Below are 22,605 nucleotides of genomic sequence, written 5' to 3' on the forward strand. Positions count from 1 at the left end.
AATCACCCCACAGCAGTTACTATTTGAAGCAGGCCTGCCAGTACATAGGACATAGTGAATGTATTCATTGTATAAGCCTTTATATATGCTTTACTTGTTCCATAGTTAAAAAGATTTAATTAAAATCAACTTTATCATGTAACTCTTAATATGATAACAAAGATTTCCTTTCATAAATCCTGAGAATATTAAAACTAGAGTTAACTTTCCAAGTTTGAAGGGGAGAATTTTAATAATAAAAGTTAAATTAAATACTCACTTATCTGGCACAATATAAATAAAATTAGTTGTAACCAGATTCACATAAATTTAAAATATGAAAATTTAAAATAGCAAAGCCTCAGATAACTGAAGAGCCTGAGGTACAATCTGAAACAATGTGGAAGAATATCAGGCTGTTCCACAAACTTAGCCTTATATAATGTATCAATCTGAGTCAGTTTGGATGAGCAACTAAATTCTTAAATACATATAAGTAAAAGAAATTATTGGCAATCAGACACAAGTGTGTCCTTCTGTATGTTGTTGTTGTTGTTTATCTTGCACATTTGTGCCCATGCTAAACATACCTGCATTGACACAGTGATCTCCTGAAGAGCAGCGTCTGCTTCATCTTGCTTTGTTTTAAGCAATACACTTTGCTCTCCAGCTTTTCTGTTCAGTTCATCCACAAGTGCTTTGGCTTCATTTAGTTTAGATACACCAGCCTACATCAATGAAATATTCAGTGGTGACACAAAAAAGGGATTTTACAAAATTCAGTAAATAAATCCACATAACAAATTAGCATATGTAAGTAGATACCTGAAAAACACTAGCAAAGGAAATTAGGTTCATTTTTTTGCTGATTAGATTGATTTATTAAGCATCACATTTATTATGGCTAGAGTAATTATTCAGTCATAAGTGTTTGCTAGGCAAGCATGAAGACATGATTTCCATCTTCTTAACCTATACTAAAAAGCTAGGCAGGACTGGAGAGATTGCTTAGTGGTTAAGGAACTTGTCTGCAAAATCTAAGGACTCATGTTCGACTCTCCAGGTCCCATGTAAGCCAGACACACAATGTGATGCAAGCATGCAAGGCAGCACATGCTCACAAGATGGTACACTCATCTGGAATTCAATTACAGTGGGTGGAGACCCTATTGTGAAAATTCTCTATATAAAAAAAATTAAAATTTTAAAAAAGAGCTAGGCACAGTGAAAAATGCTTGCAATCCCAGCACTGGCGAGGCAGGACTACTTGGTGAGCTCCAGATCAAGTAGAGATCTTAGTCCAAAAAAAAAAAAAAATGGTGGGTGGTAACCCAAGGTCATCTTCTGGCTTCCAAATGCATGGCCAAACAAAACAACTCATGGCTGACAGGTTAAACCTTGGTAACACTATTTATTCCCTGTGGAGGGTAGGAGGACAAACAAGAGAAATCTCAGTAAATCTTTTCCCAAGTTTTAATCTCAATGTGAAAAGGGGATCAAGAGCCATTCCTTTTTGTTTGTTTGTTTGTTTTATTTTTAAATAAACATGAGCTAGTTTTGTCTGCTTCATACATGGTAAGAATGACCTACTATTCAAAATGCCATCCTGATCAGTAGATGGTCTTGTGCCTGTGACCTAGCCTTTGTGATTAATCCAAAGATTGGACAAGAAAACAAATTCCTTCTCTTCAATAAACTAAGTATGATTTCTGTTACCTACCAATCTGATTTGAAGAGTGTCATGGGGAATAAATAATGTAACCAATATTTGATGAGAATGTAAACACAGAAGACAAGTATCAACCTAGGTTTTTCACACAGAATTTCATCTAATACACTTACATACAACTGACCCAAGAAAACTGCTCGGCAAGTTTAAGTAATTAACCTAAATTAATACTGAACACTACATCAGGTAATTATCCTCCAAAAATCAACAACCCAACTTTCAAAAGCATTAAATATTATCCCTAAAGGGAAGGAATAACTATGAGGAAAGAACTAAAAATCCATTATTATCATCCAGTGAGTAGTACAGTACTGAAGTACAATGGTTTCCAAGGATTTTTTTATACAATGCTTATTTATACTAAACATATCCCATTGGCAAGAAAGAACCCTGATTTACATAGTATCATTCCCTTTATGCAATAAAACCACTCAAGAGAAGATAACTAAATAATTAAACAATAAAGATAAGATAATTCTAAATCAATGATATACCTGCAAATGACTTTGTCTTTTTAGTAATTCCTTCTTCTTGCTGCTACTAATGGCTGAATACACATGCAGAAAAGTCATATATCTGCTTGGTGTAGCACCATATGCTTTACAAGACTCGTGGATTAATAAAAATGATTTTAAAAAGTCAGGGTCAACTAGAGAAAGAAAAAAAATGACACAATAGTAATTATGTAAAATTATCTTAACTTTATTATTTCATGCTATATACTTCTTATAAGATTATAAATATGACATCTTTTCTTAAATATGTATAGACATATAGAGATTTTCATAGCTCCTAGGTTTCTTTTGGTTTGTTTTTGGATTTTGTTTTTTAGATAGGGTCTCATTATAGCCCAGCCTGACCTGAAATTCACTATGAAGCTCCATGCTGGCCTTGAACTCCCTGAGATCCTCCTACCTCTGCCTCCCTGGTGCTGGGATTAAATGTATGTGCCATTATGCCTGGCTTCCTATATTTCTTAAGAATTTTGAACTATGTGGTTTCAGTGACCTCTATCGTTCCACTTTTGTTTACATCCTCTGAACAATGTTAATGCTGTAAGAGAAATCTACCTGCTATCATAACATATATAATAACTGGAACTGCTTGATAAACATGTTTACAAAGTCAACACAGGGAAAGATCCTTTAAAAAAAGGATTCCAGGAGTGAGGTAACCCAGGCCCAGAAAGCCAAGCACCACATGTTCTCCCTCATATGTGGATCCTAGCTACAGATGATTGGGCTTCTGCGTGAGAAGGAAAAATCTCAGTAGCAGAGGCCAGTCAGTTAAATAGGAGATATAAAGGGAAGAGAAAGGAAGGGAGGAGGGTACTTAATAGGTTGGTATTGTATATATGTAAGTAGAATGATTGAGATGGGGAGGGGATATGATGGATAATGGAATTTCAAAGGGGAAAGTGGGGGGTAGGGGAGGGAGGATATTACCATGAGATATTTTTTATAATCATGGAAAATGTTAATAAAAATTGAGAAAAAATAAAAAATAAAACAAAAATATTCAAAGTAAAAAAAAAAAAAAAAGATTCCAGGGCTGAAGAGATGACTTAGTCGTTAAGGTGTTTCCCTGTAAAGCCAAAGGATCCAGGTTCAATTCTCCAAGACCCACGTAAACCAGATACACAAGGGGGGCACATGCATCTGGGGTTTGCAGTGGTTGGAGGCCCTGGCGTGCCCATTCTCTCCCTCTCTCTCTCTATCAAATAAATAAGATAGGTTTTTAAAAAAAAAAAAAAAGATAGGCATAAGGGCACACACCTTTAATCCCAGCACTTGGGAGGCAGAGATAGGAGGATGGCAGCGAGTTCAAGACCACACTGAGACTACATAGTGAAACTACATAGCCTGGGCTACAATGAGACCCTACCTCAAAAAACTGGGGGAAAAATAAAGATTCCAGAACAATAAAACTAAACCACTTCTGTTTGATAGAGAAAAGAAATCTAAAGCCAAAAAGTTAGGAGTAAATTCACACTAAACTTAATTTCTCCTTATCAAACACACTAACCCTACTGACTCATTTTCCCTGGATATTCCCTACTATCGTGAAAAAAAAAAAAAAACTTCTAATGGTTTTTCCAAGCCTGCAGCCAGTGAGACATCCTTGACTCCTTCCTTGTATGCCATAGGTCTTACACAATCTAGTCAACATAGACACCCATTTCCTCCAACTCCATCTTTCCTTTATCCAGGCCTTTACCACCTCTCTCTTAGGCTATAAAAATGGACTTCTAAAGTGGTCTAACTGCTTCAGTTTCTCCTTGTACCAATCTACTTTCAATATCCAGAAAAAGGACTGGATCAAGAGACTGTTTCTATAATGAGACCGTAGTTACATCCCTATTAAAGCCTCTCAAAGCCCTCCGGTCACTACTCACAATTTGGAATCTAATCTCCATAGAACATGGAAGGCTCTTCTTTATTTGACCCTACTCTTTTTCTCATCCTCTAGTATTGTACAATTATTGAACCTATGTCTCAGACCTTTAGACTTACAGAGTTCCATCAAAATGCCCATATTACTTCTCCTTATGCTATTCGCTCTAACCAAAATGCCTTTTCAAACTATTTGGAAAACACTTCCTATAATTATTGCCAGACAAACCTTTACTTTACAGCATACTTCATTTGGACTTATAATCACTTATCTTACCATGTAAGAAATTTCCATTTATATACAACATCATTCTTATTTTCAGTAACCTATGGGCTGCTAAGGCATGTCTAGTATATAGTCCTGTACCTAGTAGGCAAATGAGTAGAATAAATTTCCCATGATTAGGTGATTACATCTAATCTAAAGAATAAATACCCTAAGGTATAAAAAAAATTAAACCCATTTATGGTTAGAGTTGGGAAAAATAATGTAAATACCATAGTTGAAAAAATGTTAGGTCTAGACTTATAGAATATCATGAAACTGTGAGATTTTATTTTTACACATACACACACACACACACACACACACACACACACACACATGATGGACAGGGAGGCAGAGAGAGAGAGAGAAAGGTTGTGCCAGGGCTTCTAGGCACTGCAACGAACTCCAGACACATATGCCTCCTTGGGCATCTGGCTTTACATGGGTACTGGGGAATCAAGCCTAGGTCCTTTGGCTTTGCTAGAAAGCACCTTAACCATTAAGCAATCTCTCCACCACATGTGTGGATTTTTTAATGGAATTACATGACATATCTCAGTGATGAGCTGATATGGAAAGTATAGGCTGCAATGACCAAAAGCCTTCAACAATGTATTAAAGACAATTATTTCAGTAGGTAAGAAAAATAACTCCAAGTTTATTAACTTCATAGCATACATAGTCTCTTGGGTTCTATATTAAATAGCATTGGGCTAGATTCCATTTCAGGGTGCCTATCTGTGAAAAAGAAAACCAGCACAAAATGGCAGAGAAATAAAGAGGTCTTCAAATTTTAATTTGCATAAAAATGTGACAGTGGTACAGTTACCATTATTCAAATTCACAATCATTCAAAACATCAGAAAATGTCAAATATTTCATAAGTAAAAATCAGGCAAAATAAATTCAATCAAAACATTACCTGAAATTTTTTTCATGTCTTCTTTTCTTTTTCTATCACTGGATTTTTCTTCACCATCTATTTCACTGAATAACATTTCTGGTATCTAAAACATACAGAATAGTATTTTAAAACTCAAATCAGGGGTGGGTTCTGTAGCAGTTATTTGCCTAACATGGTAGGTCCAAGACATTGGTCTCAATGCCAAGTATCAACAAAGGAAAAAAAATGAAAACTCAAATCTGTATAAAAAAGCTCAAGTTGAGCCACGCATGGTGGTGCACACTTTTAATCCCAGCACTAGGGAGTTAGGAGGATCACCATGAGTTCAAGGCCACCCTGAGACTACTTAGTGAATTACAGGTCATCCTGGGCTAGAGTGAGACCCTACCTCAAAAAAAAAAAAAAAAAAAGAGAGAGAAAAAAAGTTCAAATAAATCCAAAATTAAACATTAAAATCATTAGCACAAAAACGTGAGCAATAATTTTTACATGGGTAATGGGGAATAGAAATAACTTTTCTTCTTTCTACAAAGAGATAAACCATAACAATTATTAGGAGATATTATTAGATAGTTTTGACTTACCTTCTTCATACTACTATCTGACCACCCCTCCATCCACAGCACCTGACATTTCTTATAGAAAGCTGGATTGCTCTCACAGTTTATTATGAAGTTTAAGTTTGCTGAATCCATAATCAATACAATATGTAAGTTTTGTTGAATTCCTAAAAAGTATATAAAAATTACAATCCTGGAAAATTGCAATAGCAGAATTTAGATATCTATAAATGGTCTGCTTTCCTGAGATTAAAATTTTCTGAAATAGGGTAGCAGAAGTAGCTATGACAAAGAGCACACTGTAGAGTATGGTACAATTTTTATACTACTTAAAATGTACTTGTAAACATGTATGTTTGTATCATGCTAAGAAGGATGTCATCAAGAATATAAATACAGGAATGTTTGGGTGGTATATGATTTCTGGCTTTTAAAATTTATTTCTACTTTATTTCATGTCTTAGTGCTCATAAAAGTACTTCTATAAAAATAAAAGGTTAATTCAAATTTTAAATAACTTAATAACACTTAGGACCAAGGTTCTGCACCAGGGCTGGATGTTATTCCAGAGCGCCTGGCTGAGAGAGAACAAACCACTGCAAGGTCAGAGGGAAGCAGGACTGAGTACCATTGGGAAACAGGACTGACAGCCAGAGGTGGATGCGAGGGCTAGATACCATTCTAGGGTTCCTGTCTGGGAGAGAACCAGCAGAAATGGCACAGAAAACAGAGGAGAACCAACATTCATTGGTAAGACAAGAAGAGAGTTGACTATCCACCATGACACATGCCACCTGTACCATATCTGCCAAGGCCCAGGGGAAACTGCAGAGGAAATGGCGACATGAGTACTGCTCTTACTGCTAGCCTGACAACTAGTTTCAGGGTGATGATGACAGATACAATGAGCAATCAAAACCTATCAAGGCAAAAAGCCAGAGACTACAGAAAACTCAGCACCAAATCAGTCTGCCAACAAGCCTGCCATGGCTCAGTGAATATTGCAGGTAACATTGTAAGAGCTACAATGTGGGTAGGAATACCCTGAGACATGGTTCTCTGCTACCCCACAGGGACTGACTAAGGCCTTCGTGACCCCACAGTGAATACCATAACATCACTCAGGATGACCCCCAGGGTAATAGGAGATGGGATGAGGGCATAAAAGTGTATAATTTGTTATAATATATACAAAATAAAATAGCTGGGCATGGTGGCCCATGCCTTCAATCCCAGCACTTGAGGTAGGTAGATCAATTGTGAGTTTGAGACCAGCCTCAAACTACAAAATGAGTGCCTTGTCAGCTTGGGATAGAATAAAACCCTACCTCAAAAAAAAAATAAAATAAAATAAAAATAAATAAATAAATAAATAGATAAATAAATGAAATAAAAATTAAATTTAAAGAACACAGTATCTAGCATAATATAAATAGTTCAGTGGTTCAAGATAAGAGATAGTAAGTAGAACTAATACTAACATATAAGAAAAGAAAAGGATTGAGATTTCCAAGAGTATTACTACAATTTCATCATTCCCCTTAGGTGTTTTTATCCCAGGCTTCTTATGCTTTCTCAGAGCACCAGAAAAAAAGAAAAGGAAAAAGTATAAATCACCAAATACTTTAAGATACCTTTGCAATCTAATGAGAAAATAAGACAAAAGTGGCATTTATTTCATTTGAATCAGAATTTAAATCCACTGATGAGTTCTATATTACTTACTGTAAGTGAAATAATTGAAGACTTGTCCAAAAAATCCATCCTGTGAAGCTTGATCTTTAAGAGGCAAGAGCAAGGGCTCTAATTCTTCAAGAGTATACAATCCAGGAACTTCACCTATGGAGAAATATTACATTTTTAAAATTTGGGCTAAGATAGATTCATTCAAATCATATTTTATATATGTAGTACCTTTCAATCTTGCATTGAATTTTTTTATTTTTACCAACATTACACAAACCCTTCTATGTCCACATAATTCCAAATCTTTATCTATCTATCTATCTATCTATCTATCTATCTATCTATCTATCTATCTGTGTGTGTGTGTGTATACACACACACACACACACACACACACACACACACATATATGTATGTGTATATGTATGAATATTTGACAAAATTCAAATTCAAACAAGTTATTCAAGAGCATCCATAGTCTAGCCATCCATCTACCATTGCAAACTTTTTCCCACCATGTTCTAGCTTCAATGAACATCCATATTCCATAAATGCAATACAGCACTTCCTGGAATATACACAGGCAGTCCTCCTCTGCCCCTTGACTTCCCTTACATTACTGATTATCTTTCAAGGCACACCTGTACTGACTGCTGTGGCCAAGTACCTTCCCCATCTACTGAGCATAGAACTCTTGTTTATAAATGCTTTACAACATGCCACTGTTTATCATCACCTCATTCAGAGTGAATTATTTCCCTTCCTGCCCAAATGACTATCAATGTTCAACCATAGAGAATTCCTACCTAAATAAGTATCTAGAACACAAAATGTTGCTAAGTGAATGAATGAATGAATGAACAAGTAAACCTGTACTAGAAATCAGGGGACCATATGACATGCCCTGCTGTGCAACAACACAATGAGAAGAAGCAAATCAACGTGGATTGAGATCAGAAATGAATCTAATAAACTTTATACAAGCTAATTATATTTATACAATTGTCACAGTAGTAAGTTTCTTCGTATAGAAGCCATTCACTTGCCTGAAGACAAGAGGCTATTGATCATCTCCAAAAATGTGGGATGTACAAACTGATAGTCCTCCAGAAGCAAAACCACCTGCTGGGCTTCAATGCCTGCCAGATGCAGCACCTGCAGAATGAGAGACACGAGGACTAGTTATAGGCTGGATGTGACACCACACCCCTGCCATCCCAGTACTCTGAAATAACAAAAATAATTACTCTCTATATAAAGGTCTTATGATGTCATGCATTAATTTATTTAGTAATTTGGGAGTTGGTTGGTTGGTTTGTTCTGAGACAAGGTCTTGGTAGTTAGACCAGATTCATCTTGAACTTGCAGAGATACTCCTGTTTCTGCACTTTGAGTGCTGGGATTATAAGCATTCACCATTACACCTACTTATTTAGTATTTATTTGCTTTGGAAATCAAATCAAATTCATGAATAAATACTACTTGCAGGAAAGTCTACTTCAGATGTAAAGCAATTAGGCAAAAACTGGAAGTCATTTTTAATATATATCCACATATGCCGATGGAATCATATTATTTTGTTCATCACTTATGTCCATCTATACAAGGTACTTATAATGTAGAAATCTTAACAAGAATCTCCTTCCTATGTACAGATAAAAACATAATACTTATAGGGAAAATAATCATCAAAAGTATACTGAAGAATGTCACAAAACAAAGATTTTAAAGCTACAGAAAATATTTAGAATAATAAGCAACAAGACTTCAAACCAAATAAAGCAAAATATTGTCAGTAACTCACATGTTTGAGATCATTTTTAAACTGCTTAAGTTCATATCCTCTGGAAATCTTTGGGGAAAACAGCACTGCTCCATGCATGTGACTGACTAAAGATGTGATGGTCCGGCGACCTACGCCACTGCGCCCTGCTAACAGAAGTGAGCCTCCAGGGAAACTCAGCACTCGGTCTATCCTAGACATGTACTCCAGAACTTCTTGGAAAAGTAAAATATCTAAATTTTGGTTGTCTCTTCCATAATGAATAAGACCCTTTAAAAAACAAAGAATACTTTGTAATTAACTTAATCCCTGGTTATACAGTAAATATGTTAGCTATCTACTGTAATTACTATGCTTTTGATACTTCCGAGAAAAGGAGTAAAGTGCTTTTATGCCATTTTAGTCTCAACTTTTTACCTCCATTAATAATCAAGCTTTATAGACATTCCTAATGAAAAAATTGTTATGTTGTCAAACAAGTTCAAGAGTAATCAAAATTCACTTACCGTTGGCCACTAATTACTACAACTGATTATATATATATATTCTATGTGTATATATAGATTATATATATTATGTATATGATATATATTAATGATATATATACATGTATATATATATGTATATGTATATATACTAAAAAAACCCTTCAAGTCTCAAATTTTGCCTCTTTTTACAAATCAGTGAAACATCTGTTAACATTGCCAAGCTTCACAATTATCCATTCCAAGCAAATCAATCAGCTTACAAGAGCAGGAAAACTCTTCCAGACATAAAGACCACATTAACATTCAATAGACTTTTAAAGCAATCATATGTCACATTGTTTGTTCTTGTTATTACAACTAAACTGGGAGAAAGCAAGGATAGAAAAGAGAAGGGGGACAGAGAGAAGGAGGGAGGGTAAGAATGGAGAGAAAGAGTGAGTGAGTGAGTGATACAGAAAGGGAGGGTGGGAGAGAGAAAAAGAAACTCTTGAACAGTGCTACTCAATCTCCATAGACAGGAGCAACAATAACTTTGAGAAGCCTGTTAAAACTTTGGGATCGGGGCTGGAGAGATGGCTTAGTGGTTAAACGCTTGCCTGTGAAGCCTAAGGACCCTGGTTCAAGGCTTGATTCCCCAGGACCCACATTAGCTAGATGCACAAGGAGGCACACTCGTCTGGAGTTCGTCTGCAGTGCCCTGGCACGTCCATATTCTCTCTCTCTCTCTCTCTCTCTCTCTCTCTCTCTCTCTCTGCCTCTTTCTCTCTCTGTTGCTGTCAAATAAATAAATAAAAATGAACAACAAAAAAAAAATTAAAAAAATATCTTTGGGATCAGGCTGGAGAGATGGCTTAGTGGTTAAGCACTTGCCTATGAAGCCTAAGGACCCCGGTTCAAGGCTCGATTCCCCACGTTAGCCAGATGCACAAGGGGGCGCACGCATCTGGAGTTTGTTAGCAGTGGCTGGAAGCCCTGGCGCACCCATTCTCTCTCTCTCTCTCTCTCTGCCTCTTTCTCTCTGTCTGTCACTCTCAAATGAATAATAAAAAACTGTTAAAAAAAAAAAAAAACTTTGAGATCTTGGGCTGGAGAGATGGCTTAGCAGTTAAGCACCTGCCTGTGAAGCTTAAGGAACCTGGTTCAAGGCTCGATTCCCCAGGACCCACATAAGACAGATGCACAAGGTGGCACATGCATCTGGAGTTCATTTGCAGTGGCAGGAGGTCCTGGTGCACCCATTCTCTCTCTCTCTCTCTCTCTTTCTCTCTCTGTCTGTCACTCTCAAACAAATAAATAAGAATAAACAAAAAATAAACAAAAATCTTTGGGATCTCTGGAACTCACCTAGTGACTCTGAGAGAAGTGATAATGGAGCATTACATATGATTATGATACTCAAGTTTGACAATCACTATACTAGGATTATATACTAATTAATATTAAATGTGATTAATATTACCAGTAACAACTATTTTATTCTAAAATGTATTTTAGCAATTTTATATATATCTGTATAATACATCGAGTTATATCAATCAGATGGACAAAATTCTAAAAGAATAGAATTAGTTTTGTCTCTTTTATGATCTTTTCTCTCATCCATGTACTCAAAATGTTTCCAGTAAATACTTTAAATAACTGTGACTATTATTATTCAAATGCATGATTCATATAATACCTTTTTTATAACATCCTTGAGGTCAACAGAGTTTAATTTGCCTAGTGGTTTTCCATGTAGAGGTAACGGTTGTCCTGGGGCTGCCCTGGCTCCTGAATTATGTCGAGCTCCCCATGTAACATAGAAACTATCTGTGGAAAAGATATTTTTGCTTTATAGGCATTTCAGTAACGAAAGAATAGATAAATACTTATTATTTTTAATCATTCCAAATAAATTGCCCCTTATAAAACAAATTAGATAAATATAAAATGGTATATTACATTAAATGAATTAACATAGTTACTTAGAAGATCAGCAAAATCAGTTAAGATACAATCATTTCAAACTGTAATATATCAAAGTCTGCCAAAAAAAAAAACTAGCTGAGTGAATCCCTTGCCTATATTATGTCCCCACTTCTTTCTTCCCAAATGAAGTGTCTTCCATCTCACTTTCCCTCACTAACTATCATTTACTCAATTAATTATATTTTCTGTCGCCATAATCTCTAAACAGAATTTATAATTGAAAAATAACTTGGGCTGAAGAGATGGCTCAACAGTTAAGTGTGTATCCTATACAAGCATGAGGTCCTGAGAGGACCTGAGACAGCCTGAGTGTGAATCTCCAGACCCCACAAGAGTTGGTCAGAGAACAGTGAAGCAGAATACCACAGAGGCACTCTGTAGCAGAAGAACACACAGAGCATTGCATAGAGACATACACATGCATATACCACACACACACATAAGTGAAATAGTAATAAAAATATGGGAATGAAGAGATTTCTCACTGGGTAAAGTGCTTTGGAATCTCGGTACCCATATAAAATTCAGAGAATGGTGACACACACTTGTAATCCCAGTACCATGGAGGGGGAGAAGGGAGACTCTCTAAGGCTGAATCTCTAGTGGCTATCTAGCCCAATCAGTAAGCTCTTGGCTCAGTGAGAGACCTGTCTCAAAGAATAAGGTGGAGAGTAACTGAAGAAGACAACCAAATATACACACACATAAGCACATGCATCTGCACACACAGGCATATTCACACACACAAACATACACCACACACACACAGGCAAACAAAATACTTATGTAAAACTGAAAAATGGCTACAGAGATGGCTTCGTGGTAGAGGCACTTGCCTGCAAAGCCAAAGGACCTAGGTTTGATTCCGCACCCATGTAAGCTAGAACCACAGGTGGTTCGTGCCTCTGGATTTCATTTGGAGGAACTGGAAGCTCTGGTGCGCCTATTCTCTTTCCCTCTCAAATAAATAAATAAATAAATAAATAAATAAATTTTTAAAAAACTGAGCAAATAGGGACTAGAGGGATGACATAGCAGTTATGGTACTTGCCTGTGATGCCTAAGGACCCAGGTTCAATTCCCCAGTACCCATGTAAGCCAGAAGCACAGGAGGTATATCCCTCTGGAGTTCATTTGCAGGGGCTAGAAGCTCTGGTGTCCCTCTTCTCCCTTCCTCCCCCCCCCCCACCTCTCTCTCTCTCCCTCTCTCTCTTTCTCTTATATACATATACAAATAAATAAATAAAAATAAATCTCTCTTTCTCTCTCACACTCTCTCTCTCACACACACAATTAAATAGATAAAAATAAATTTAAAAAAAAATCTGAGCAAATAGGGGACACAGGGATGGCTTAGCAGTTAAGGCACTTACCTGTGAAGCCTAAGGACCCATATTCAATTCTCTAGTACTCATGTATGCCAGATGCACAAAGTGATACATGCTTCTGGAGTTTGCTTGCAGTGCCTAGAGGCCCTAGTGTACCCATTCTCTCTGTTTTTGTCTCTTCTCTCTCTCTTTCTCTATCTTTCTCTCTGATTATAAATAAATAAATATAATTTTGAAAAACTGAGCAAACAATCATAAAAAAACTTCTTAAAAAAGATATAGTTACTGATGTTAAGAGCACTAGTTTCTAAAATAAAGGAAAATTAACAGTTGTAATTAGAAAGCAAAGTGCCTCAAATTTCCTAAGTTTACAGCAATATTCACCATACCCTACAAGGAAAATCTAGACACCAGTCTACTGAAACTTCCCCATCCTTTGGGAGACATCAAGTATCTTCCTTGTCACATACTCAGTTCTCCAAAAACACAAGGCACACACCAGCACTCCACTTCAGCTTTGTGCTTATTCCGTTTATATGGATATATACTGGAATCAGCTTTCTTTTCTTTTACTTCTAAAGACTTCCCTCTAAGCTTTTTCTGTGGATTAAATTATCAACATTTTATATAGCTCCAATGTCATTCATGGCTTATTTCTAGGAAAGTTGCCCAAACTCTAGTCTAGACAATATTGGCAATTGTTCAATAGACTTACAATTCATAAATTTGTATATTTGTATATTCAGCACTTGTATCTAAGCATTGGACTTTCCATATGAAATAAGTGGTAAATAAGACAAGCACGATTCCTACCTTCACAGGAGATAATCTATGCACAAGTAAGTCTCTCACTGATGGAAATTCACAAGGAGCTGCCTGCCTCCATCTCCTCAGTGCTGAGAATGCAAGATCATGTCACTATGCCTGGCATTTTATGTGGGTGCTGAGTATCCAAAGTAGGCCCACATACTTGCAAAACAAGCATTGTACCCACCGAGCTATCTCACCAGTCCATTTAAAATATTTTTAAGCCTCCCCTTATACTTTGAAAGCATGAACACATTCTGTAACCTGAAAAGCATTTAATAGGAAACATTTCCATGCTGTGGCCTTCATTTATCACAGGTGCTCTCACAGTGAGGATTTTCTATTGTATGCATTACCACCACAGTGGTTTTGAAAATTGTTTATTAAGTACTAACAATTCCAGGTTCAAAACATCCATTTAACTGCATGCTATGCTTTGTTTTCCATGAAGCCAGATAAAGCTAGTAATAAAAATATATAAGGCATTCTGTGCTAATAATATTGTGTGTAGTGGCAAGGAAAAGAATGGCCATTTGTGTTAGGCCAATTGTGTTAGATCATTATAGACACATAAGAAATTTCTCAATGATCTTTTAAGTTTCATATGTAAACAGAGATTTAAATTTTTCTGTAAATATAACTCAGGTCCAACAATTTTGTATTCTAAATGGATGATAGTAGGTCTAAATTCCCTTTCTAAAGAAAATTACAAAAAAAAGAAAAGAACTACTAGTTTCATATTTTCTCTGGAATATAATCACAAAACTCTATCAAATGTAACTGGAAAGTCTCCCTTATGGAAAAATTCCTATTGAATTCATCAAAACCATTATAAATAACATGGGAAATAGAATGATAATCAGACAGGTAAAGAAATTTTCAAGTTTTCACATCAACTCTACTTGATTACCTGCCATATTCTCCAGTATATCTGAGCCCCAGTCTCCTTGCAACACGGATGTTAAAATGCTGTCGAACAAGTGAAGTTCCTTTGCGCTAACAATTTTGTCACGAAATAAGCGTCGTGCTTCATAGGCTACAATTTCTAAAACATAGTCTACAGGATGGTTTGAGGATCCTAAAAAAGGGAAATTTTTCTGTAACTATAATGCCATAAAATTATTTTAAAATGGTCCATATTAGAAATAAATAATGAAACTCTACATACCATATTTTTTGGCAGCAGGTAAATAGAAAAAATGGAAAAAAGTTAAAATTCATTCCTTTGATAAGTTGATATGTTTTGTGATTACTTAAATGCTATATTAAACACTATTACCTCAAGTGGTTTGTTAAGACATTTTTCAAAATGCAAAATAATTACAGTTTAGCTACAAAGTACAATGACTTATATTTCCTAAGGTTTTATAATGGCAATCATAATGGTTTTGGAATAAATAAAATAAGAAAATATAACATCAAATTTAATAAAAATATAATAAATTAGTATACTTTTAATAATATTTAAACATGACAATGAAAGTTTAAATTTTATAGTTGTCATAATTTTTAAAATGTAACTGTTGTTCCAATCTTCTATTATTAACATACAGCAGAGACACACAAACATACTAGTAAAACATACATACCTCCTGCTAAATCATATCTGAATAAACCAAGAACCCACTGGGTAAGAATGCAAGGAGTGAATAGATAGTGACTGTAGTCATCAACCGTGAACTTGGCCCGCACCTTGAAAGAAAATATAATAAAACTCATCTACTTTCAAATACATCATCATTCAATAATTTTTTCCATCACTCTAGACTCAAGAAAACAAATTTCTACTTTTGGTCAGAATCCTATTTCAAATAGAACTGAGTTTCTTATTTATTTCATATATTCCATCTTGTACATTTTTTTCAAACTGGGTCTTAGACTGTAGCCCAGGAACTCACTATGTAGCCCAGGCTGGCCTCACAGTCTACCAGCCCTCTCATGTCAGCCTCCCTATCACTGAGGTTACAAGTATAAACCACCATGTCCACTACTGCATGTTTTTAAAATATTTTATTTACTTATTGACAAGCAGAGAAGAACAGAGAAAAAGAGACAGAGAATAAGGATGGGTTTGCCGGGGCCTCTCTCAAGGCCTCGTCACTGCAAATAAACTCTAGATACATTTGCCACTTTGTACATATGGCTTAGGTGGGTATTGGAGAATCAAATCTAAGACAACAGACTTTGCAAGCAAGCACCTTTAACATATAATTCATCTCCCCAGCTCTCATATGCATTTTAAAATACAATTCTAAAAATGGTTCATAGGTTTCAATAGCCTACCAAAACTTATTTGTTGAGGGGGGGAAAAAAGTAACTTTAAACATCCCTGCTGCAGAAATTGAAGAAAAGATAATTTAAACTTTATAAAATAGTGATTGCAATTCAAAGGCACTCACAGACTGGAAGAAAATGACTTTCTAGCAGATTTCTCATGATGAGAAACAACTATTTTGGTTCGAGAATTCACTGAACAAACCAGAGGCTCTCCTTAAAGAGCTTGGAAGCCCCCACTCTGTGGACACAGTATTACTCTTATTGTCATCTTAGTCAGCACCAAAAACTTACACTTTATCTTTCTTATGTCTACACCAATACTGGGAAAAGCACCTTCACAAACAACTGCACATACTATTCCCTTTAAGTAGAAGAACTTTTCATTTTTAACCACCGTAAATTTCTACTCGTTACTGTTAAATTCAGATTAAATTTCACTTCCTCCTTAACAACTATCATACACAACTAAATGATTCACTCTCACCCCTGCGCTCTTGTGCTCTGCAACTTGAATCCACTGTTACTGTGCCATTTGCCACATTATGCTAATTATGGCAAGCAAAAAAAATAATAATAATAATCAAAATAAAGGTTGGGATTGAAGACAGACCTACTTTCAGAGTAAGACCAACAGACCTGAAATTACCATGTCAGTGAACCTTACCTGTTCATACACCTGAACCATAGACCCTGCTAAGAGATAAATTTTTGATGATGAGCCCCAAATAGAATGATGCTTCAGATTTTTATGCAGAACTGCTTCCAAGTAAGCCCCATATATTGTTTGCAATTGTTCTCTTTCAGGATAACTAAAAAATAAATAAATAAAGGGTATAAGAAAGAAGAAAGCTCAAATAAATCAACAATCTTCATTATTATTGGGATGCTAAGATAGACATTATACATTTTCAAACTGTGCTGCTCTGAGATAAGATACCCTGGGCTTAGAGATAGGTCCACAGTCCCTGCTTTCGTGTAAAACCAAATTCAGTACCTGGATATATGTTGTCAATCCCTGCAAATACTAAAGAGGATTCCAGTAGAAATGTTTGAAAAGCCACTAATCTTTAGAAAAGACCAAAAGAAAAACATTTCTTAATAAAATGTGAGCAGGCATAATGGCACACACCTTTAATACCAGCACTTGGGAGGCAGAGGTAGGAGTATCACCATGAGTTTGAGGCCATCCTGAGACTATACAGTGAATTCCAGGTCAGCCTGGTCTAGAGTGAGACCCTACCTCGAAAAACCAATAAATAAGTAAATAAATAAATATTTGGATTAAATCCTTTATCAACCTAAATAACAGCCAGTTTAGTGGAAAAAGGTAGGGAACGATGTCACAGCTTGAATTTGACCATTTTTATATTCTGCATTCTGAAGTAGTGCCACTATAGAACTTAAGTAAAATGTAATTATGTATTATGTCTCTACGAATAGAAAATAAATTAAATTACAATACATACTCTACAGCACAAAGGCGAACGATAGAGGTAAACCTTGTGGTCAACCTGTGTCTTCCCAGTCTTCCTCCAGCTGACATAGATGCTACAATCTGAATATTCTCTAGACCAACCCATTCCAAATTTTCATCATAAAATCCTTGGTATGTCAATACCTATATAAAAATAAATGATACTGAATGTCTGCTGCACTATATTTTTCTACTCATACTATGAAAGTGCTGCCAACATTTCAATTACTTCCAAATACAATCATTATCCTTTATCTGAGTCTAGAAGTTAAGACTGAAGTACATTTAAAAACTTTATATTACTGAGAATAATATTGTACAAACCTGCATTCAAGTAATGTTAGCTGAATAAATCTCTTTAAAATGGTTTTACTTCATTAAACATCAAAATCAAAATGCTATTGTAAATCTCTTAGCAAGTGGGGTATGGTGGCATATATCTTTAATCCCAGCACTCGAGAGACAGAGGTATGAGGATCACTATAAGTTCAAGACCACCCTGATACTACATAATGAGTTCCAGGTCAGCTTGGACTAGAGGGAGACACTACCTCAAAAAAAACCAAACAATGAAAAATAAATCTCAGGCAGAGGTAGGAGGATCATCATGAGTTTGAGGCCACCCTGAGACTACATAGTGAATTCTAGGTCAGCCTGAGCTAGAGTGAGATCCTACCTTGAAAAAAAACAAAATAAATAAATAAATAAATCTCTTAGGAATAATCAGAAAAAGTGTCATAAGGAAAATAAAAATAACAAAATATTCCAGGTTTTTCTATATAACCACCTTGTCATAGTCTCCATTTACATATTATATAAAATAGTAGTAAGTCCTTGAGTTTCTAACATGATGTTAATGACATAAAGGAAAAAAAAACATACTGAATTAGAATGTAGTTTTGAATCTTTACATAGGCTGAAGAGGGAGGCAAGTAGGCCAGGGCAGCCAGAATGGGGGCAGGACTGAGCAAGTGCAACCACTGTCAGGTGACAAGCAAAATTTTCCCCATCACAAGCTTCAAATCCTCTTTGTTGTAGGAGGGGAAAGAGGGTGAAGTAATAGGTTTAGGAGGAAGGAGTTTGCTCTCCCTGGCCTTCTAAGGAGGAATATCAAACAACAAAATATAGAACAAGATGGATGGACTTCAGGAATATAAATGCCCATGATACCTTCTAGATAAAACTGGCTTCAAGAGGAAAGCAGATGATTTTGTATCTACAAGAAATAGAACTAAACTGTCCTGTTCTATGAAAACACATCAAGTGAGAAATCTTACCTGCTGAAGGAAAGCTATCAAAGTGCTGGTACCCCACTTATCCATCTTGGGTAGATTGATATCTTTCAAATACAAAACAAGTCTCTCACAGTCTTTTGGTCTGTATACTCGACCAGTATTAGTACTGATTAGCATGCATGTTTGGCTCAGTTTCTGCAGGAGATGTCGAGAAGTAGTTTGTGCACTACAGTGAACTGTAGCAATTTCAGTGGACCGCAGCTGAGAAAAGGCATATCTCAATAGCATCCTACAAAAGAAGAGTGACACCTGACCTTCAAAATGCAAAGTATTTCTTATATGCAATATGGGTATACTACTTCACAAATTTCAATTTCCAAACAGAATGATGACTTTAAAGAGGTAAATAATTATCATGGATATGGTTCACAATTATCAAGGTAACTTCCTAACTTTTTTTTTTAATTTTTTTTTTAAGTTTTTATTTATTTATTTGAGAGCGACAGACTCAGAGAGAAAGACAGAGGGAGAGAGAGAATGGGCGCGCCAGGGCTTCCAGCCACTGCAAATGAACTCCAGACGCGTGCGCCCCCTTGTGCATCTGGCTAACATGGGACCTGGGGAAACGAGCCTTGAACCGGGGTCCTTAGGCTTCACAGGCCAGCACTTAACCGCTAAGCCATCTCTCCAGCCCAACTTCCTAACTTTTAGACTAGAAAAAAAATGCGTATTTTAAGGCATTCTTGGGACTTTAATCAGCCAAAAAATAATACATTAAATTAAAAGTAAAAAAGCACAGCTCTCACAGAAAGTTTACTTATACAAAGTACAAAGAAAATATACCAAGACTGTTCCCCATAGTTGAAGGAAAGATAAATTTGAAGTTCTTCAAGGTTAAAATGAAAAACTCCCATATAGAATTTTTAAAATTACAATTCTCCCAAAGACATATAAACCTAGTAATTCATAACTTCTTTACTTATAGAACCTGCACAATGTGGGTAATTAAAATTGGAAGATTGCAATAAACCTAAATTTTATTTTTAACTACAGAGCTAACTTCAATTGTTAAATTCTACAACTAAAGCACATGGCAATTTGAGAGCCTAGCAAATGTATTCAATTGTTCAATTACAGACACTAGAAGAGCAGGGATGTAAATTCACAGTATATACCTCCACCGACAGCTTTCTTACCCTTTGCCACATCCTTCTGGTCCTACGAGAATAAACGGCTGCTTAGTGTCAGAATTTAACCAAGGTCTGAAATAATCAAGACCTCGTTGCATATCAGGAATCTGAATGACTGGAAGAGTATGGCCATTACTGAAGTCATCCGCAGTCAAGTATTCTGGCTTCTTCAGCACATACGGTGCTAATTGTCCTCTTTCTGAGTCATAGTAAATGTCCATTGGTCTGTGACAATCAGGAGGAGATTCTCGTGCCCAATTAAAGACCTGCAGAGGGAAAAGCTATAGTTTTACATGCTCCAACAAGTATAGAACTTTTTAAATTCTTCAAAGTAAATCATTTTATTTCAAAAAAGTTTATATAAAGCTGGATGTGGTGGCATATACCTTTAATCCTAGCACTTAGGAGGCAAAGGTAGAAGGACTGCTATGAGTTTGAGGCTACCCTGAGACTACATAGTGAATTCCAGATCAGCCTGGGTTATATAGCAAGTCCCTACATCAAAAAAAATGAAAGAAAGAAAAAAAAAAGAAAAAGAAAAAGTACAGTTTATGTATACTAACCGCACTTATAAACAAATGAGTTAATAAAGTAACATTTTGTTTCTCTATCATATAAAATGAAATGAAAATACACATGAAGATACAAATTTGGTAGACATAAACAGCAAGATATAAAATATAGGAAACTTTTAATTAAGTTATTGTGAATACTAAATCACAAATAACAGAATACAGGAATGTTAAAGTCTATCATTTCCAACATATCCTATTAATGTCTACTCCAATTGTTGCCACTTAATGAGTTTTAACATTTAAATTTAAATATTAAATGTAATTTAATGAGCTTTTACATTTAAATTTAAATATTAAATGTTGGCATCACTATATGTAAAGAGTCAGAAAAATGTTAAGAATGGGACTGAAAGCAGTCTTTAATTATTTATTACCTCCTTGGTAAATTCCAGGCGTGATTTCATATTCAGATTTCCACCCAGTCCTCTTATAAGATTAATAATGAATTGGTCATGATCTTTGCATCCATGCAAATGGGACAAACCATTCATCACAGTCCCAACCAAACTTGTTTCTACCACATAGTCATTCTGCTCATTAAAATTCATGGGACAGAAAGATAAAAGACAAGTATTAAACTAAGAAATAAGGAACTACACAAATTTCATATGTCTTTTCCAAAATCTCATTGACCAAAATCTTAAATTTTACCATTTTACATATATACTTTGAAAATAAAAAAGTCATAAAAACATAATTATATATTTTGGCTATATATGCTAGAATCTTCAAATACATGGTAAATTTACTTCCTAAACTTAAAGAATGTATGTATGCATATTATTTTAAGTAAGAATTAATATAAATATAGTTGTTCATTTCTCTGATAAAGAATCTGGAGGTGAAAGCTAGATTGATGGCTTTACGGGAAATGGCAGAAGCTAAGAATGCAGGTTTATGAACTTAAATAAAAAACAATTAAGAGGACTAAGGATGCAGCACAGTTGGGAGGGCACTTGCCTACTATGTGTGAGGCCCCAGGTACAATTTTTAGTAAGGTACCAGGATTTTAGTTGTTTTATTTTTTTTTTTTGCTTTATTTTTAACATAATTTTAATAAAGCTTTTGGACTTAGATCACACATATGGATTTACCTGTAGGCCTCTGGGACCTGATAATTGCCCAGGAATTCACATGAAAAATAATTATTTTTCTTTCAATACATATTTACCAAGAGCCAATCAATCATGCATTGCAATCCATACATGGTGCTATTTATTTTTTAAATGTAGATAAAATATACCCTTTGTCTTCACAGAACTCTAGCCTAGCAGAGAGATAAGTTACAAGCTATTAAAAGAACTGCACAGCAGAATACGGGGTGGAGGAGTAAGAAAGATTCAACTCACACAAAAGGATCCAAGCCCTGTGGAAAACTAAGACAGGTAAGCTAACAACTGAAGACTGAGCTCTACCTGGCCAAGGAGAGAATAAGGCCCAGCAAAGGAAAACCTAATACACCTAAAGAATTGAAACAAATACGTTTGCAGAAAGCAAGGCATCAGCAGTTTATGTGACAGAAGTCAAGACAGACCAGGACACAGAACCACAGCCCTGGTAAGGACTGCATTTTTCAAAGATTGTGCTCCTCAGACAATAAGGGAATCATGGAGGAATAGATGAATGGGAAGAACTGCAAGAAGGGAAAGGAACAGTAAATCAAGCTGACTAGGTCACACTAAGAGTTCTAGGATTTGAATGTGAGATAAAGAACATATTTTCCTCTAGACTACATTATCTTCTGAGCAAATAGGAGAAAGTAAAGTTCTCCTTATAAATGAAATGCCAGCACTTGACTAGGGAATCCGTGATGACATTATCCCAGGATCTAAGAATGGCAAACAAAGAAAACAAACACATCTTAAAATGAAACAAAAGCAGAGGCCTGACCTCCTTTGGGGTGTAAATCTGAAAATACTCCACAGGCTCATGTTTTAAGTGCTTGATCTCCAGCTTGTGT

The 22,605-nt window shown here is 35.6% G+C and overlaps 1 protein-coding gene across 5 annotated transcripts in view; it reads right to left on the minus strand.

The window, feature by feature from the left end:
- Dync2h1 (dynein cytoplasmic 2 heavy chain 1) overlaps window positions 1-22,605 on the minus strand; it is a 277,230-nt gene that overhangs the window by 176,808 nt on the left and 77,817 nt on the right. For 4 of the 5 annotated variants that reach the window (XM_004661895.3, XM_004661894.3, XR_006636108.1 and 1 more), the window contains exons 41-55: window positions 21,020-21,175; window positions 20,077-20,336; window positions 18,923-19,169; window positions 17,638-17,789; window positions 16,836-16,980; window positions 15,484-15,586; window positions 14,805-14,972; window positions 11,470-11,600; window positions 9,325-9,573; window positions 8,566-8,674; window positions 7,559-7,672; window positions 5,858-6,000; window positions 5,292-5,376; window positions 2,203-2,357; window positions 570-707 (exon numbers count right to left, since the gene is read on the minus strand). In XM_004661895.3, coding sequence (XP_004661952.2) covers window positions 570-707; window positions 2,203-2,357; window positions 5,292-5,376; window positions 5,858-6,000; window positions 7,559-7,672; window positions 8,566-8,674; window positions 9,325-9,573; window positions 11,470-11,600; window positions 14,805-14,972; window positions 15,484-15,586; window positions 16,836-16,980; window positions 17,638-17,789; window positions 18,923-19,169; window positions 20,077-20,336; window positions 21,020-21,175 — 2,355 coding nt within the window. The remainder of the gene's footprint in view (window positions 1-569; window positions 708-2,202; window positions 2,358-5,291; window positions 5,377-5,857; window positions 6,001-7,558; window positions 7,673-8,565; window positions 8,675-9,324; window positions 9,574-11,469; window positions 11,601-14,804; window positions 14,973-15,483; window positions 15,587-16,835; window positions 16,981-17,637; window positions 17,790-18,922; window positions 19,170-20,076; window positions 20,337-21,019; window positions 21,176-22,605) is intronic. The other variant, XM_045144805.1, reaches the window with a different exon arrangement.

This window comes from Jaculus jaculus, chromosome 3, assembly GCF_020740685.1.
Source record: "Jaculus jaculus isolate mJacJac1 chromosome 3, mJacJac1.mat.Y.cur, whole genome shotgun sequence".
NCBI classification, from domain to species: domain Eukaryota; kingdom Metazoa; phylum Chordata; class Mammalia; order Rodentia; family Dipodidae; genus Jaculus; species Jaculus jaculus.